Source organism: Microtus ochrogaster, chromosome 17, assembly GCF_000317375.1.
Source record: "Microtus ochrogaster isolate Prairie Vole_2 chromosome 17, MicOch1.0, whole genome shotgun sequence".
Taxonomy (NCBI): domain Eukaryota; kingdom Metazoa; phylum Chordata; class Mammalia; order Rodentia; family Cricetidae; genus Microtus; species Microtus ochrogaster.
The window spans coordinates 34,181,299-34,201,632 of record NC_022019.1 but is presented as its reverse complement, the minus strand read 5'-3'; the positions used below and the strand labels follow the sequence as shown (position 1 = coordinate 34,201,632).

Here is a 20,334-nt window from a genome sequence, read left to right as displayed (position 1 = left end):
CCCTCCCTCAGTGGACCCCAGCACCCCCTAGGTTATGCCCCTCCCTCAGTGCACCCCAGCACCCCCTAGGCTCTGCCGCTCCCTCAGGGGACTTCCCTCTGGACACAGGCTCTCACAACACTGTTGTTTTCCTTTTCCTAGAAAAAAAGACCACCTCATCCTTCAAACTTGTATACTTTTTTAAACATTTTATTTTTATGTTATGTGTATGAGTGTTTTATTTACACGCGTGTCTGTGTGTCACATGCATGTCTGGTGCCTTCAAAGGCCAGAACTCTAAATGGTTTTGAGCTGCCATGTGAATTTGGGGGATTAAACCTGGGTTCTCTGGAAATGCTTTGAAGGGCTAAGCCATCTCTCAAGGGCCAGTTGTAAAATTCTTTTATTATTGCTTTATTATAGGTGTGTGTATGATGGAGGTGGGAGCATAACTTTGGGGAGTTGGTTCTCTCCTTCCACCTTCAGGTGAGTTCCAAGTATGAGCCAAGGTCATCAGGGCTTTGTAGCAAGCACCCTTAACCACTAAGCCACCTAACTGACTCTTGCTGAAATCTCTATTTACAAAGGGAGCTGTTGTTTAACTTAAATAGCACAATATACTCAAAGAAATACTATTAATAGTATTGACTGTTTCTTGGAATCTAGGTCAATGATGCAGCTCTACCTAAATGTACCAGGCAGAGAGCTGGATTCTTGGGGAGCCACAGCTTCCAAGTTCCAAATTTGCCCTTACTAGCTGCATGGCTTTAAGCAAGTCATGTAACTCTGTGGGCCTTGAGTCCATCTTCTCTACAAGTGGCATTATATGCCTAACATGAGGAGAGAATGAATCAATTCAGAACAGTGGTCTATAGTACAGAGGTCTAAATATCCTTGACTTGGTCAACTCAGTCTATTTTGTTTTTTCTCAGCACCAAAACTTCTCAATAAGATTTTATTGTCTCATTACTAGAGAAATTTTCAAACACTGGGAACTGTACTCATCTACACAGGAGACAGTCAATAAAGATTTTTTTTGTAATTTATTTTTATTTTTAAGTGAATTTGTGTTTTGCCTGAATGTATGTCTATGCGAGGATGTTGGATCCCCTGGAAATTGAGTTAGAGACAGTTGTGAGCTGCCATGTGGGTCCTGGGAGTTGAACTTGGGTCCTCTGGAAGAGCAGTCAATGCTCTTAACCACTGAGCCATCTCTCCAGCTCCCAATAAAGATTGTTTTACAAAACTCTCTGAAAAGGCATACATCTAATATACAGTATCCAAACCTGGTGTGGTGGTGCACACCTATAAGACCAGCACTTTGAGAGTGGGAGCAGGAGACCAAGGCCTCCCCCACGACACAGCAAGTCTGAGGCCAACCTAGGCTAACTGAGACCCTGCCTCAAGAAAACAAATCCCACAAAAGAATAAGTATTCAAAGTATGAGTCCAAAGTCCCTACCTTTCCACTACAAACCATTTCATCAATGTGTCAGAGATTTTTCAAGAGCAAAAATAGATTGATTACAGGATGATAAAAATTAAAAAAAAAAAAAAAGCTGTGTGGCAACACACGGAACAGTGAGAGCCAACATTCTGAGGCTAATACATCAGAAACTATCCTTCAGCTCACGATGCCTAATGAACCTGTTTCCACTTCCTTAAAGAGAATGAAATGAGTTTAGCTATGGAAGTACACATAGCACCCAGAGGCGAACGGCAGGTGGATCTCTGTGAGTCTGAGGTCAGTCTGGTGTACTCAGAGCATTACAGAACAGCCAGGGCTGTACAGAGAGACTTCCATCTAAATCAAAAACAAAAACAAACAAACAACAAAAAATATGAGGCAGATCATCTCTGAAGGGCCTTCCAACTCAAATTTCAAAATAACCATAAACCAAACATTATAGAGATTTTTATACCGCCCCAGGGAGGTAGAGAAGGATTTGACACAGGTTTCTTCTACGTAACCTAGCGTGGTGGTGAACTCCCAATCCTACCGCAGCTTTTCCAATGACGTGATTACAGACACACAACACTTCGCAACTGACTGAACGATACACATCAGAAAAGACAGGGAAGCTTAACAGGCACACAACAACAGTTCTCAAAGGGTTTTCATCCTTTGCTCAAGGAACAGTAAATCCACTTTAAAATTTAAGTAAGTCAGTGCAGCAAGTGACAACATATTCCATGTGTAAGGAGAAAGGAGGCTCACACAAACTCCAATCTGTGGGCCAAAATGTTACCATGACACCCAGGGTGACTGGAGGTGAAGTATGTTTCTAACCAGGCTAAGTAAGCACTGCCAAGGAAGAGAAATAAATGCAGAAGGTGCGTTTCCCACGCAGTATATAGTGGTGCCATACAGTTTAAACAGACTTTCGGCTCACACTTGTGGACTCTTAACAATCCTGACTTAGCACAATTTTCTTTTTCTTTCAAACTTTGTACAAACTCGCAGTCTTTTAACTATTCACACAGCAAAGGAGCACGTGAACTTTAGAACTCTTACAAGCTGTCTGGAAAGCTGGGAGAAGCCAGCTCCGCCAGGCGCTGGGACCCCAGCACCCGCAGAGGGTTTCTCTCCATTGGAAGGCCCGTGCCCGCCCGGAAGAGCTCAGGCTAGAGCCCTGGGGCCCGAGCCTTCTCCCAGGGATGCCCGTGCCAGGACGGAGTGTGAGTACAGCCGGCTCGGGATATGCGGCCTGGGGCAGCCGGGATGCACCGCGGGTGCCGCCTGGGAACCCGGGGCAGCCAGGCCGTTGCAGGCAAGCCCGGCGTTGCTCACCTTCAGCGTCCACAGCAGTTGCTGCGGGGGCCGCCGCCAATGTCGCCCGGCCGCCACCGTCCCGACCCACAGCCCCGCCATTGTCGACCCTGCACACCGGCAGGCCGCTGACCTCTCACCCTCGTCAAGGGGCGGGGAAGGGGAGCGTCTGGGATACGGCCAATCAGGAGCCTCGGGTCCTAAGCTCCGCCCCCGGATGAGTGGGTCGCGGAGGGAGCGGATCCCCGGCGGAGAGGCTGCAGATCGGGCCAGCGGAGAGCGGGCGCGCGTTAGGACCCGGGGGAGCCGACCACGGTGCTCCCACGACCGCGTCTCCCCCGCGCTGAAAAAGCTGGCTTAGAGCCCACACTGGGCGGCCACAGATCCACCGCTAGCCAATCGGGTGCATCCGTGCCCCTTTTAATTTCTTGCTGGGTATTTTAAAGCAAATCTCACCTGTAAACACCTCTGTATTGGGACGGAGGCTCAATTACTTTGCCTGCCCAGCGAAATCAGTTTGAAAGGGTCACGAAGTCAGGCTACATGGGGAGAGCAAGAAAGACAGGTTTGCGGACCACAGAGAGCAGCAAGCTCTGCAGTAGGATCATAAAGGCAAAGGATTACCTATTGCACTGGCGCCAGAGGCTAAACCCAGCATCCTAGTTAGGAAACTCGACTTCCTTTGCCCTTTCTTCTCTCGCTACGACTTTCACCACCGTCTTTTGCTCCTTGGATTCATTTTTTTAGGTTTTGTTTTTATGACAGAGATTCCTTCGGTGAGACGGGCCTGTAGCAGAAACTACTTGTGTTGGTCTCCATTTTGTCAGAAAATTGGCCTCGGTTTCAAAGATCCGCCTGCCTCGGCTTGTGTCACCACCGCTCAGCAGGGAGTATATTCTCTATAACCTTCTTTCCTAACGAAGACATGTTGGTGGAATCTGGAACCAGAAGTTAACCACATCATGAACCTGGAATATACTCTGAAGAGCCCAGGTCGCCGACACTAGAGCCATCACTGCAATCTCCTACTGCACTGTTATGCGAGAATAGCTAACCTTTCTTTTATTTAAATCTCTGACATTTTGTCTGTTATGGCAGCTCACCTCATTAACTTTCCCTACGAACATGTGAACAATTATCATAAAAACGAGCAATACCCACCCTAGTTAGGACACTGATGACAGGCCAGATACATGACTCCACCCGTCCGGCTTTGTGAACCTCTGACTTTAACTGGGGTTACTTAGAACATTGGTAACGGAAGGGTCGCTGCCCCAGCAAACCATTGCCATTACGTATCCTCAGAGAGAGACAGAACCTTCTGAGCCCTACCAACCCTTCACAAGGGACCATTAATCGACTCTTTAATTAATGGAACCTTAATTTATGAGGTGTCATCTGAATAATCACAGATGTTCTGGTTTCGAAAGGGCAACCGCCATGTTAATGACCAGCGGACAGTGTTCCACAACACAGCTAAAACTGTATTCTAACCAGTTCATCAAGTCTCCGGAAATAAGGCCCCACCATGAGGAAGCTTGAACCCCAGCTCTCCGTGCTTGGCTTAGGTTCCGGCGACATGGCTAAACGCACCAAGAAGGTCGGGATGGTCGGGAAATACGGGACCCGCTAAGGTGCCTCCCTCCGGAAAATGGTGAAGAAAATTGAAATCAGCCAGCACGCCAAGTACACGTGCTCCTTCTGTGGCAAGACCAAGATGAAGAGAAGAGCCGTTGGCAGCGGGCACTGTGGCTCCTGCATGAAGACAGTGGCTGGCGGGACCTGGACCAACACGACTTCTGCCATCACAGTGAAGTCTGCCATCAGAAGACTGAAGGAATTGAAAGACCAGTAAAAGTGCTACCATTTGATACACAAGCCTACTACAATAGTGCACAGCCAACTAAATAAATGGGTTAATTTACGTAAAAAAAAAAAAAAAGAGAGAGAGAGAGAGAGAACCCCAACAATGTCAACCAGGGAGTGAAGGCTCTTTAAGGCTACGGCATGCTTTTGGTAAAACCATCACTTTCCATATCATAGACAGCATTGATGACCCTGTCACTGATGGAATGCACAATTCTAAGACAACACTTCCAAAGGAAAATTGATCTTTTGAGCTGAACATTGCAAAACCTTACGGGATTTGCGTCATGTGGTTTGTGATGCTTACTATCCTCGAACCATGCTTCCTGTTAGCAATTATCTGAAAACGATTATTCATTATATTTCATCTAAGTGTTTTTAAAATTCAGTTTATGCTTTGCCTACATATATATGTGTGTGTATCACGTGTCCGTGGAAGTCAGAAGATGTTGGCTCCCCTAGAGCTGGAGTTACAATTGGTTGCCAGGCACCACGTGACTTCAGAGAGCTGAACTCAGGTCCTCTGCAAGAAATATCAGTTCTCTTAACCGCTGAGCCATCTCTCCAGCCCCTTCATCCAGTTCTCTATCTGTGACCAGCAGAAAGTAATCCTCAGAGTTGTGAAAGTATATTTAGATCACACTCCAGATTCTAGGTGGTTCTTGAGAAGTCTAGTACCAACTCATTCTTGACCTTCCATTTCCTGTTAGAACCATCCAACTGATCCTCTACTATTGTTTCTTGGTATTAGAGCAAAACTAAGTTGGACAGTAAGGAAAGTGTGGTGACTTGGAAATGATGTCCCCCGTAAGTCTCTAGCATTTGAATACTTGGTCCCCAGGTAATGGCCGTTTGAGGAGGATTAGGAGGTATGGCCTTCCTGGAAGATATCACTGGGGACAGGGTAGTTCCCAATGCTTCCAGTTTGTGGATGCAGATGTGAGCCTTCAGCTACTGCTCCAATGCCATATCTGCCTGCCTGCTGCCATGTTTTTCCATCCTTCTGTTATCATAAACCCTTCCTTCTTTTCTCTTTTCTTCTTTGTCCTACTTCTTTTTATTTATTGGTTATGTCTTTCATATCATGGATCTCCACCCCATTCATTCCCCTATCCCTTACCCTCTACTCTTGCAGCCTTCCCCCCAAAATAAAATAAAACAAAGTTCAAGAGAAAAAGAAAAACAAAAGAGAAAGAGAAAAAAAACAGTCTCATTCTGGAAGCTGTAGGGTGGCACAATGAGTCACTGAGTGAACATTTTTATCTACATATCTTTACTTGCAAATTTTCATTGCAAAGAGTCGCTGGTCTGGTTCCAAGGCTCTTGTTTCTGCTACACTATCGATGCTGGGCCTTCTCTGGAACTCCTCTTGGTTATCCTGTTCTTGCCCTGTGTCATGGAGATCCTGCAGCTTTGGGTCTGCAGGACCAGTCCCTTCACATGCTCCAGCTGATCAGTCAGGGAAGATGTTGGGGTGGGCCAACTCATAACCCTGGTTCTGGACCTGGGTTGCTGGGTTGATTAGCCTGCCAGCTCTCCCTTGTCCTCACCACCAGGGTGAGCTCTCCTGCATTGCCCTGGCAGTTCACCCCTTGCAGCAGTGAGCAAGGGGCGGGGCCAGCTCTCCTGCTTTCCCATCCTCAGGGTCAGATCTCCCACGCCTACACCTTCAGGGCCAGCTCTACTGTGTTACCCAGGCATGGCATGGAGCCACTCTTCCTGCCTTGTCCTGCCTCAGGCATGAATGGGTATGTGTGTGGGTCTCTCCCCGCCACCCATGCTGTCACATGACAGATGAAACCTTTCCTCCTATATATATATTTGGTCATAGTATTTTATCATGGCATTAGAACAGTCACTAGAACTTTCTAGAGTCCTAAGAAGCTACATCCAGGGGGCTGGAGAGATGGCTCAGAGGTTAAGAGCATTGCCTGCTCTTACAAAGGTCCTGAGTTCAATTCCCAGCAACCACATGGTGGCTCACAACCATCTGTAATGAGGTCTGGTGCCCTCCTCTGGCCTGCACCACAGACAGAATATTGTATACATAATAAATAAATAAATATTAAAAAAAAAAAGAAGCTACATCCACAACAAACAGCAAGCTTGCATTGCACTCCACTGGGAGACCACAAACTTTGAACTACACACACACACACACACACACACACACACACACACACATACATATATATATATATATATATGGCACCCTATAAATGCAGATTACTAGGAACTCTGCCCCCATAGCCGTGACATATATACAAAGGCTCTACTTCCCTGACTTAGCCTGATCAATATACTAAGTAAGCAGAAGAGAAACTGTACATGATTCTGGTGCACGAACGGTAAGCTGAAGCAGAGCCTTGGTTGCCCCTGATGACTATTAGCAATGCTAGACTAGAAACCACCTAGAATTCTCTTCTCTGTGTTTCCTAGATTAGCGTTAACCAAAAGAGAAATCTGAAAAACAATTAGACTGCAAAAGTCAAGCTGTGACTATCACTCCCACCACGTTACCACTGTAAGATATGAAACATTGTTTCCTGGAAGTTCTGTTAGTTCACAGTCTCTGTCTGATCCAGCTCCTGTCCCTGCTGACCAGAAGCCACCATGAGAGAGGTGGATGCAGCCCTACAGAAGTGCTAACCATACTGGAGTAACTTCTCACACGATGTCCTTTCTCACACCCCCTATTTAGCAGACAAACCTTCTGATGTTTTTGGTTGCCAGCCTAGCCTCAAACGACTGAGCCATCTCTCCAGCCCAGCAGCCAAACGTTTTGTTCACTTCTGCCAATACTTTAGGCAAAATCACTTTGTCTTCTTTATCTGATTCTTGTAGAACAATCTTTGGCAGAGCTCTAGAAATAGCTGGAACTTCGTTCTGAAGCACTAAATTCCCACCTTAAAATGATACTACCTTCTACCAGTCAATGTAGCATCTCCTGGATATCAGTGGTGAGTGGGTTTTTGTCTTAGTCCTACCCACCCACAACCCTCACCAAATGAGTCTAAACAAACCACAGCATCCTCTCAAAGAATTCCATAATAGAGATAAGTAGCCCTTTCCTACAAAGGGACACAATAAATAGGTAAGGCGTGGAGATCCACATACTTCTCTACTCAAGCACACTTATCTGCATGACAATCTTTTTTAAATTATAGGCGTGATGACACATACCTGTAGTTCCAGAACTTGGGAGGCTGAGCCTGGACCATGGCAAGTTCAAAACCAGCCGGTAATACATAATGAACTCTTGGCTAATCTGAGCTACAGAGTGACACCCTGTCTCAAAAATCAAACAACAGCAACAAGGCAGTGAGGCAGGGGTTATATATCATCTATTTCCCACTACTGAGACCTCTCAGGCAGAGGTCCTAGGCTCAGGTATCTAGTCATGGTATCCATTGTAAGCTCACAGAGTTTATTAGTTGCTTTTCTGTTTTTGTGGGAAAACACCAAGACCAAGGTAAGTTATGCAAGGAGGAGTTTACTTGGGCTCGTAGATGCAGCGGGATGAGTCCTCAGTGGTGGGGAAAAGTGTGGCCGTGGGCATGATAGCCAGAGTAGGAAGCTGGGAGCTCAAATCCTCAACCTCAAGAATAGAGAAGAGAAAGCAAAGCAGAAGCAGGACAAAGCCTCAAGTCCTCAAAGCCCACCCAAAGTGACACACGTCATCCAGCAAGGCTGCACCTCCTAAACCTGCCCAAACCACACAGACAACTGGGGATCAAGTGTGCTAATGCCTGAGCCTCTGGGGGACAGTTCCTAGTCAAACCACTACCGTTGCCAATGGATTTTGTACCATGGTTTTGTTTGCTTTTAAAATTCAGCTTTCTCACAGGTATATATTGTATATTGTACATTTCTCTCACACCCCATTCCCCCTTCCCTCTTTTGTCTTGTCCCTCCCTTTCCTGTTTGTCTTTGTTCCCCTAAACAATTTCACGTCTACTTTAATACATACACAACACACACACACACACACACACACACACACACACACACACACACACATAGGATCTTCATGTGACTGTATAAATCTATGAACCACAAATGAGGGAAAACATGCAATATTCATCTTTCTAAGACTGGCTTAATTTAATATGATTGTCTCCAATTGTGTCCATTTTCCTGAAAATTATTTAATTTCATTCTTCTTTATGGTTAAAAGAATCTATTATATATAATGGGTTATATATAATGTAGTTGATTCCTGGGACCCACATCATGCATGGGAAGAGAGAACCAACTCCCGTAAGTTGTTCTCTGACGTACACACACACACAACACACACACACACACAACACACACAACACACACACACACAACACACACACACACACAGAGAGAGAGAGAGAGAGAGAGAGAGAGAGAGAGAGAGAGAGAGAGAGAGAGAGAGAGAGAAATCACATTTTCCATATCTCTTCTTCATTTAAATGCTGTGGAAGGTAGCACAATAAACTGGTGTGGAAGTATCTCTGGCATGTTGGCATAGAGTCTTCTAGGTAAATACAAAGGAGTGGCTTGGTTGGTCATACAGAGGTGTGTTTTTAGTTTTTTGTGGATCTTCCACGCTGACTTCCATAGTGGCTAGAATAGTTTACTTTCCACCAGAAGTTTCTAAGCATTTGTTATTGTTGTGGTATTTGCTGTGGTCTTGCAGGAGCAATGGAACTTTTTTTTTTTCCAGGCAATTTCTTTAAGTTCATTCTCAAGGCATTAGAAGATCTTGCCAGTGATTCTTCAACATGTTAAATTTCTATTTAAATAAGCTAGACTTCTCTTGTTTGCTGATAAAGATTCCTAACAATAAATGAAATTAGTTCAGCACCCTAAATAAACAGTATAAGGTCAGAGAGCTGCCTTCTGTAGCAGGCCTTTTCTTTTTTTTAAAGATTTATTTAGCACTCGGGAGACAGAGGCAGGCAGATCTCTGTGAGTTCAAGACCAGCCTGGTCTACAAGAGCTAGTTCCAGGACAGGCTCCAAAACCACAGAGAAACCCTGTCTCAAAAAACCAAAAAAAAAAAAAAAAAAGATTTATTTATTTATTATGTATATAGTATTTTCAGTATTCTGTCTGTATTCTGCCTGCAGGCCAGAAGAGGACTCCAGATCCCATTACAGATGGTTGTGAGCCACCATGTGGTTGCTGGGAATTGAATTCAGGACCTTTGGAAGAGCAAGCAGTGCTCTTAACCACTGAGCCATCTCTCCAGCCCATAGCAGGCTTTTTCTTTGGGCTCCCAGCTCACACGTAATGACATGGAGACTTAGTATTAATTATGAAAGCTCACCCTTAGCTTAGGCTTGTTCCTAACTAGTTCTTATAATTTAAATTAATCTATATCTTTTAAACTAAGTTCTTTTACATGGCTCAGTTACCTTTGCTCTCTGCTGCCCCTCCTGCTTCCTCCAAGTCTAGCTGGCATCTCCCTTTTTCCCTCTCCAAATCCTCTGTCCCCAGAAGTCCTACCTAACCTCTTCCTGCCTAGCTAATGGGCATCCAGCTCTTTACTAAACCACTTGCAGCAACACATCTTCACATAGTGTAAAGGAATATTTCATTCAATAAGTGCATTAGTTCATCTGTTCCAATCAGTATTAAATGATGTGGGATTCCCCTCTGTAGGCTGTGAATATGTTTTATTACCATTGGTTAATGAATAAAGCTGCTTCAGCCAATGGCTTAGCAGGGCAAAGCCAGGTGGGAGAGTAGAACAGAGAGAGAGAGAGAGAGAGAGAGAGAGAGAGAGAGAGAGAGAGAGAGAGAGAGAGGAGGCAGAGTCAAAGAGACACCATGTAGCTGCTGAAGGAGAAGGACACAACAGAACCTTAGGAACCTTTCCAGTAGGCCACAGCCTCATCACGATACACAGATTGATAAAAATGGATTAATTTAAGATGTAAGAGCTAGCTGGGAATATGATAGAGAAATGGACAAACAGTGTTGTAATTAAAATAGTTTCTGTGTGGTTATTCAGGTCTGAGTGGCTGGGAACAAACAAGCAGTCTCCATCTACAATAAAATAGAGAAACGTGATCTACTTTTTCAAGACACTTAGCATTTATCTGGGGGAGGGCTGGCATGATGATCCTTTAAAGGGACATACCACCAAGTGTGAGGACCTGAGTTTGATTCCTGGGACCCACAACACGGAAGGAGAGAGCCAACTCGACAAACTGTTCTCTGGCCTTCATTTGCATGGCATGACATACGTGTACCAACACAGGTACACACACCCACACGCACACAAAGAATTGTTCATCTGAAGAGTAAAAAGTAGTGCACTGAAGAAAAATGATGATATTCTGTAGTAGGAGTTGTGGGTTGCATTCCTGCCACCCAAGCTCCCGGCCGCCTGGCTAGCTTATGCCCCGAAATAACACACAAATTGTATTCTTTTAAACACTGCTTGGCCCATTATATCTAGCCTCTTCTCGGCTAACTCTTGCACCTGGATGAGCCCATTTCTAATAATGTGTGTAGCACCCCAAGGTGCGCTTACCAAGAAGATTCTAGCCTAAGTTCATCCTGGGTCGGAGCTTCATCGCATCTACTCCAGAGAGCAGAGCTATCGAGTCTGAGCTCACTTCCTCTTCCTCCCAGCATTCTGTTCTGTTTACTCCACCCACCTATGTTCTAACCTATAAAATGGGCCAAGGCGGTTTCTTTATTAGCCAATGAAATCAACAGATTGATATATGACACTCCCACATCATTTCCCCTTTCTGTTTGTTCAGCATATCCTTTATAGTACGATTTGATCTTTCTAAAACTGCCTGACCTGTAGGATTATTTGGTATACCTGTAATATGTTTTATGTGTCTGTGTACATCTGTTTGTGTGTGTGTGTGTGTATGTGTGTGTGCATGTCTGTGTCTGTGTACATCTGTTTGTGTGTGTTTCTGTGCTGTATCTGTGTGTCTGCCTGTGTGTGTCTGTGTAATTGTGTGTGTGAATGTATGTCTGTGTGTCTGTGTATATCTGTATGTGTGTGTGTTTCTGTGCTGTATCTGTGTGTCTGCATGCCTGTCTGTGTGTGTTTGTGTAGTGTGTGTGTGTGTGAGTGTGTGTGTGTGTGTGTGTGTGTGTGTGTGTGTGTGTGTGTAGGCAAAAGGACAACCAAGGATGCCCTTCCTTCCCAGGAATTGTCTGTCTTATTTTTTGTTTTGGAAACTTTTTTGAAGTAGGATCTTTCATTTAGAACTTTTTTTTTTTTTAAGAAAAAACACAGCGCAGTGGTGGTGCACTCCTTTAATCCCAGCCCTTGGGAGGCAGAGGTAGGTGGATCTCTGTGAGTTCAATGTCAGCCTGGTCTACAGAGCACATTCCAAGGCAGCCAAAAGCTACACAGAGAAACCCTGTCTCAGAAAAAAGGGGAAAAAAGGAAAAAGAATAAACAACACTAGGGATGGAGAGATAGCTCAGAGGTTAAGAGCACTTATTGCTCTTTCAGAGGATCTGAGTTTGGTTCTCAACACCCACGTTGGCTCACAACTACCCATAACTCCAGTTTCAAGGGACCAGAGGCCACTTTCTGACTTTATTGAGCATCTGACATGCATGTGGTACATCTACACACATGAAGCAAAGCACTCGTACACATGAATAGGTCTAAAAGAAGGTTTCTGAGAAAGAACTGACACTAAAAGCCAGATGTGGTAGCTCATGTCTGTAATCTTAGCAGCTGAGAAGCTGAAGCAGAAGAATCGCTGTTAGTTTGAGAAGAGTGAAGTGGTTACCTTTACTGTTCTAAATAAAACCTGGGAGCCAGATATTCACAGGGCAATGGAGAATCGATCAACTGACCCTGACTATCCACCTTTTCCATTTCCAGAACTCCTTGCTTGTGTTTTCTTTATTGCTTCTATTTCCATTTTCAGGTCTTGAACAGTTTTCTATCAACTTGTTTATTTCTTGATTTTCTTTGAGGGATTTATTTATTTATTTTCTCCAATTGTTTTGTGCTTTCCTGGATTTCTATAAGGGATTTATTAATTTCTTCTTTAAGGACTTCAATTGTTGTCATTAAGTTGGTTTTAAGGTTATTTTCTTATGTGTCAACTATGTTGGAATAGTCAAGGCTTGCTATAGCAGGGTAGCAGCTATGAAAAAATTTGGTGATTGCATGAGACTTTAGCCCACCTCGGTTTTAAGTTCCATTCTCCCACTAGAGTGGTAAACACTTGGGCTTTTTTTGTTAATTATGATAAAATAAAACATTGTAGTTACTTGTGACAGCATAAGCATTGTCAGCACATTTTACACTACCTATCTGTCTCCATCTGTGCCGTCTATCTCCAGCAGGTTTTTTACCTGGCGAAAGAAAAACTCAATCATTAACCACTTACTCTCCACTTCCCCTGCTCCCAGAATCTGACAGCTATCAAGTGACTTTCTGTGTCTCCAAACTGTGACTACTCTAGGCACCCCGTGGGACTGGGATGCTCAGTTTTACCACCTATGTTGAGCTTTGCTAGTCACAATTTAAAGCCCAGAGGATTCATCTTTTGAAAGGGACCTGAGAAAGTCTGCATTGAATCTCAACAGCAAAGACCCTACAGGCTAAAACCCAGCTGGTGATTAAACTCAGAGAGCTGAACTTCCGGCTGTGTTAAGGATGACATCAACCGCCGGGCAGTGGTGGTGCCTGCCTTTAATCCCAGCACTCAGTAGGAAGAGGCAGGCAGATCTCTGTGAGTTCAAGGCCAGCCTGGTCTACAAGAGCTAGTTCCAGGACTGGCTCCAAAGCTACAGAGAAACCCTGTCTCAAAAAACCAAACATTAATAAATAAATAATAAGATAAAATATAAAGGATGATGTCAACCTATAGTCAGATGTCCTACCAGAAGCCCCTATCACAGAATTCCTAGGAATCCCCCAGAAACTGGAAAGCACATGGACACAGTGTCTCTGCTCCTCACTGCTGTCTCTGTATCTGCGCCTTACACTGTGCACAAAAATAGCTATTGGATGAATTACATATGTATGTTTGTAGAAACTGTGCCTAAACTGAGAGTTTCAATTAAAATTCAGTTCCAGTGCTGGACAAATGACCTAGTTGTTAAGAACACATTCTGCTCTTTCAGAGGACCCAAGTCTGACTCCCAGTAACACATGAGGTGGCAACTACACTCGTGTGCACATACTTACACACGCAGATACATGCACATATACATAATGTAAAATAACAAAAATAAATTCAAATGTTAAAATGTTAAATTCCAGTGTTTTTAATCTTTACGTGTGTGCATGCATGTGTGAGTGTGCACTCAAGAACACCTTCCCTGGGACCAAACCCAGGGCCTCAGCCATGGTAGGCTGTTTTTCTACCAAGACGGACACCCCTGCCTCTTTGCCTTATCTTTACCTTAATTCTCTATTGTCTTATAAAATCATGATTCTCAATAAAGTTAATACTTGTTTTATCTTATCTGTACAGAGAAGTTTCAAAACTATAGGACTAAAAATATGACTAGTAACAAACTTGCTGAATGCAGTTCAAAATACCTTTATTTACCCTTTAAATCTATGTCTTGGAAAATCTTACAGTGTTCTATGTTTTAAATTAACTTTAAATTACTTTAAGTGATCATTATATTCAATTCTTTCCCTCTGTTTCTGTTCCTATTCAGTTATTTTTCATTTTGCTCAACTTAACTTTTCCTATTTGGCTTTACTTTGAATATGTAAATCACTTACATGATTTAAAAGCAAAAACTACACAAAACAGGTTACTCCAACTCCTCACTCCCACCCTATTGTTTATACCCCTTTTCTTCCACAAGTATCTATTTCTAATAATTTAGTCTTCCTATTCTCACAAAATAAGCAATGTGCATATACATTAAAATGTGGATGCATTGGGGCTGGAGAGATGGCTCAGCGGTTAAGAGCATTGCCTGCTCTTCCAAAGGTCCTGAGTTCAATTCCCAGCAAACAACATGGTGGCTCACAACCATCTGTAATGAGGTCTGGTGCCCTCTTCTGGCTTGCAGGCATACACACAGACAGAACATTGTATTCATAATAAATAAATAAAATATTTTTAAAAAAATGTGGATGTATCCTACTATCCTTTATTCATGGATATTTATTTTTCTTTTCTTTTAAAAACTATTTTAGCCAGCGGTGGTGGCTCACCCCTTTAATCCCAGCACTCACTTGGGAGGCAGAGACAGGTGAATCTCTGAGTTCAAGGCTAATCTGTAGGACAAATTCTGATTGTTGTTAATAAAAACCCCGAGTCAGGATGAGGGAGCAACCACTGAGGGAGCAAGCCAAAGCCAGAGACCTCTGGCCGGGCCCAGGTAAGGGACCTCTGAGGAAGGGAGCCAGGGAGGGTGACCTCCGTAGTAGCAGGCTGGAGACAGTGACCTCCACAGGAGCAGGTACAAGGGAGCAACCACCAAGGGAGCAAGCCCCAGCCAGAGACCTCTGCGAGACAGAGCCTGAGGCAGGGACTTCTGTAGAAGCAAACCCAAACCAGAGACATCCATGGGAATTGGCCCAAGCCAGCAACCTCCAGAGGAGCAGGGCTGATCTCTAATAATACAAAGAACTCAAAAGGGGGCTGGAGAGATGGCTCAGTGGTTAAGAGCATTGTCTGCTCTTCCAAAGGTCCTCAGTTCGATTCCCAGCAACCACATGGTGGCTCACAACCATCTGTAATGGGGTCTGGTGCCCTCTTCTGGTCCACAGGCATACACACAGATGGAATATTGTATACATAATAAATAAATATTTAAAAAAAAAAAGAACTCAAGAAACTGACCATCAGAACAAATAATCCAATAAAAGAAATGGGGTACAGACCTAAACAGAGAACTCGCAACAGAGGAATCTAAAATGGCTGAAAGACACTTAAGGAAATGTTCAACACCCTTAGCCATCAGAAAAATGCAAATCAAAACAACTCTGAGATTCGATCCTACACCTGTAAGAGAATGGCCAAGATCAAAAACACTGATGACTGCTTATGATGGAGAGGTTGTGGGGTAAAGGAAACACTCCTCCATTGCTGGTGGGAATGCAAGCTGGTACAGCGCCTTTAAAAATCAGTATGGTGATTTCTCAGAAAAATAGGAAACCACCTTCCTCAAGACCCAGTAACACCACTTTTGGGTGTATATCCAAAGGATGCTCAATAATACCTCAAGGGCATGCTATGTTCATAGAAGCATTGTTTGTCATAGCCAGAACCTGGAAACAACCTAAATGCCCCTTGACTGAATAATGGATAAAGAAAATGTGGTATATTTACACAATGGAGTACTACACAGCAGAAAAAAATGACATCTTGAAATTTGCAGGCAAATGGATTGATCTAGAAAACATCATATTGAGTGAGGTAACCTAGACCCAGAAAGACAAATATAATACGTATTCATTCATAACTGGCTTTTAGACATAAAGCAAAGAAAAACCAGCCCACAAATCACAACCCCAGAGAACCAAGACAACAATGTGGACCCTAAGAGAGACATACATGAATCTAATCTATATGGGAAGTAGAAAAAGACAAGATCTGAGTAAATTAGAAGTGTGCTACCACTCCCTGGGCTCTAGTGGCTTTGCTCTGCACTCTGATCTTCAGGCAAGCTTTATTTGTTAAAACACAAACAAAATATCAGTATATTTCCCCTTTTTGTCTAAAATTTAAAAAGGCTATAACTAACATATGAAAAATTATATACAGTAAGTACAATAACTATATACAGTACACACAGGCACTGAATACATAAACAATGTCTAGCCCATTAGCAGCTGACAAATTCAAAGAAAATACTCCATTATCTATTCTATCTTGGAGAGTCCAAAGTGTTGTATCTAATTTACTTTCTATTCTAACTTACATTACCAATTCAAAATTATCTTTTTATGTCTCTCAGCCTTATATACTTTACCTTTCTTTAGTGAATTTCTCTTTTGAGTCTGATAAACAAGAAAAACTATAATTATATAGTCTTCAACTTCCTTAGTGATCCAAGAAGAAAATAATATTAACTGTGTAAGCAAGAAGTACAAGCAAGTGACTTCAAAATATGTGAGAAATGACAGAAACAGGTAGCTGCCTGGAAAGTCACCCAAAGTTCCTCTGCAACGTTGGGGCATTATCTTCAGCCTAAAGGCCTAGAATATTCAACAGATATTTCTATGAAGCAGGATTTTTGAAGGACTGTCCCGCTTTGTCTTGACAAGGTTTGTCAGTCACTCTCTTTTGTGTTCTGCTTCTCCAATTTGGACAGCATACCATCCACAATTGAGGCAAGAGCACTTTCTGGCCCAGTGGCTTACTTTTGCCACATAGAAAGTAAACTCAATGTGGAGTTTCTTCAATGTCCATCATTTTCTCCTAAGTAGACTGGTGCTGCCAGGAAGAGACATGTCTCATTGCCATTTAAAAAAAAAAAGAAAAAGAAAAAAAAACCTATGTTATTATTAAAACATCTATAATACCATATTCTGATCTCTGAAGTGTTTAAAGATGACTTGTCTATTTAAAATGTATCTGTTTGACCTTGAAAAAATATCTAATGAGACTATAATTTGATTATAATAGATGACTAACTATTAACCTATATTTCTTTATTACCCTAAAGAGTCGGTAATAACTTTCGAAAACTAGAATTTGCATCACATTGTTAATGGGACTGTATAAGTACAGTACCCTGAAGAGTAGAATTGTATGTACAGTATGTCCTAATAAAAGGAATCTCAAATTTGTATCAATATACAAAATTTGTATACAATATACAAAAATTCAACCCAATATAGAACTAATGGTTGCTTTTTAAAAGCAGATTCAATAATCTCTCTTTTTATTTTATCATATCTATATCTTCCCTTTTATTTTTTCAGAGTAGATTCAATAATCTACCCATTTATCCTATCATATCTATATCTCCCCTTTCTTTTTCAAAACAAGAATCGTGAATCTTATCTTTTTTTTGTTTAGCTTCTTTCCTGACCATTACAAATAACAACTTGTAACCAACTCCCCTAAACAATGACAAATATGCATAACCCATTGAATGACCAAAAACCACCCACTCCACCTATTCGGAATATGCATAGCTCATTAAATGATCAAAAACACCCACCCCACCTATTGGGAATATGTACAACCCATTGAATGATCAAAACCCACCCACCCCACCTATTGGGAATGTGGCCATCATGTCTTTACATTTACTTCCTGCTGCCTGGGGGGGCGATGGCATCCTTAGGGGATTCTGAAAAGAAAATTTTGGGTTAATTGTCAGGTCCTGGCAGAGGCAGCTGTATCATTTGTTTTCCAGTGTCTGCATAATGGGAAAGTGCAGGGTTTGTCTCAAGTCCTAGCAAGAATAGTCCCTGAGGCTGGATCATCTAAACTAGCCACCTTGAAATTGTTCTGAGTGGTTTGTAGTCCAGAGCTGATCTTTAGGTGGCATTTTTCCAGCTTAGGGGTGTTATCATAGTCCTGGATGAATCATGGTTTTGGGCCCCATGCTCCTTTTGGAGACCTCATAGGTCACAGTTAGGCATGCTCATGGTTCACTGCAGAAAACTGATAGAGATTCAAACCCGAAATCATGTACAGGAAGGTAGATGAAATCTTTTTTCTGTAATTAGTCAGTACTCTATATGACCATTAATATCATGACAAAAAGTTTAAATATATATATTAATCTTGCAAATTTTGAGATAATATTTATATCTTAAGAAAAGCTTTAAAGAGTCAAAATAAAACCAATGGATTATGAGATTAGTGGCAATCAAATAGTCCTTAAATTTTTGTTTTTCTTCTGTCCCATATCCGATGACTCTTCTGACATGAGACAGAGATTTTGGATTTCACTTTAACAAGTATGCTTGGGTTTAGAGAAGGACAGAGCTACACTCCAACTCCAAAGCCAACTTTAATATTTAATTGGACCAGAACTACAAAAAGACCATTTGCATTATATGTCTGTAGAGAAGAGAAGAAACAAACATTTGGGAACATTTATGAAATTTTATCCTGTTGGAAATGTGAAATACCAATAGGTGAATTTACTCTTTTTCTTGGGACATTTTTTTCTGGATGATTTGTCCTTTTTCTTCAGATGTCCCATTTGTCTGGTGGTCCTCAGATTCCTCAGCTGGATGTCTTCCTTCTCCTTAAAAGACAGAAGCAAAACCCTTCGCCAACCCTAATTTTGGGGAGGTTCCCTTTTGACAAGTTATATCTAATCAAATGAAAAGCATTTCTTATTTTTAATGATAGCTATTCTGATTAAGATGAAATAAATCTCAATGCCTTTTTAAAAAGCATTTCTCCCCCTCTAGCCCTTCAAAATCTTTTAGAGTCTTCCCACAAAACAAAAACCTAAAAGCCACATACATGGTCAGGATTGTTACCATTAACAATCACATTCCTGGTACCAATTTCTGTCTACTTTTCTTTCCTGTTGTTGTGACAAAATACCCTGACAACAGCAAATTAGGGGTTAAGGGATTTAATGTAACTCTCAGTTCCAAGTTACAGTCCGTCACTGTGGGGAAAGACGAGATATCAGGAACCAGAAGCAGGTAGGCTCATCCGCAGTGGAGTGCAGAGAGAGCAAATGCATGCTTGGTGCTCAACTCACTTTTCCATTCAGACAGTCTAGGACCTAACCCTGGGGAAGGGTGTCGCCCACAGCAGACTGGGTCTTCCCACATCAATAGGCAGGGTCAGAGAAATCTCCATGGACACGCCCATCTCCATGGACACGCCCATGCCCATCCCAATCTGAGACAGACAATCCCTTATTAAGACTCCCTTCCCGGCTGGTTCTATGTGCCAAGCTGACAAGGAAAACCAGCCATTATTCCCACTTCTGTGATCATATAGCTTTGTGCACAAGCCTTCAAAGCACAGTGATCTCGTCTTCTGTGTGAGGAGGCCAAATGAGTATGGTCAGCTCTGCTAGCATGTCTTCTCTTTGGAGAGAGCAGAAGATGGATGACAAGGAGGACTGACAGAGCGCTGAAGAGAAGAGCCAGCTCCTTCCATGTTCCACTTTCCCTCATTCTTACTCTATTCCCTCTACACTGGAGCTCCTGAGTGTGGGGCCACTTGTATCTGTGTGGTGCTCACTGGAACCCTGCCTTCAGCAAGCTGGATACTGTTTTTACATGTATGTATGTATGTATGTATGTATAGTTTGTATGTAAGTGGGCAAGCATTTGTGGAGGTCAGAGGACAACTTTCAGGACCAATTATTTTCTTGTACCATGTGGGTCTCAATAATATGACTCAGGGGCTGAAGAGATGGCTCAGTGGTCAAGAGCACTGGCTGCTCTTCCAGAGGTCCTGAGTTCGATTCCCAGTAACCACATGGTGGCTTACAGCCATCTTCAATGAGATCTGGTGCCCTCTTCTAGCCTGCAGGCACACATGGAAGGAATGTTGTATACATAATAAATAAATAAATCTTTAAAAAAATATGATTCAGGCCATCAGACTTGGCAGCAAGTGCCTTTACCCACTGAGGCACCTTGCCGGCCCAATAACTTATCCCAGAATAACATGGGATAGGAAATAGTTAGAAGATGACTTTGAGATTACATTATTCTCTCTTTGCGTACGTCCAGAGATTTGCAAAAGGCATACCTCTGCCCACAGGAGAAATGGCCAGAAAGAGGTCTTACAAAGTCACAGCAGGACTTTCCTGACATCCTGTGATATGAGAACCCTCTCC

At 42.8% G+C, this 20,334-nt stretch overlaps 1 protein-coding gene and 1 pseudogene across 1 annotated transcript in view; one reads left to right on the top strand and one right to left on the bottom strand.

The window, feature by feature from the left end:
* The window catches only part of Pcca (propionyl-CoA carboxylase subunit alpha), a 278,512-nt gene extending 275,632 nt beyond the window's left edge, over nucleotides 1-2,880 (bottom strand). Inside the window, exon 1 of the mRNA XM_005355699.2 lies at nucleotides 2,770-2,880. Coding sequence (XP_005355756.1) covers nucleotides 2,770-2,850 — 81 coding nt within the window. The 5' untranslated portion in view covers nucleotides 2,851-2,880. The remainder of the gene's footprint in view (nucleotides 1-2,769) is intronic.
* A 1,425-nt stretch (nucleotides 2,881-4,305) lies between these two features.
* LOC101986855 lies at nucleotides 4,306-4,621 on the top strand (annotated as a pseudogene).
* Nucleotides 4,622-20,334: the final 15,713 nt, after the last annotated feature.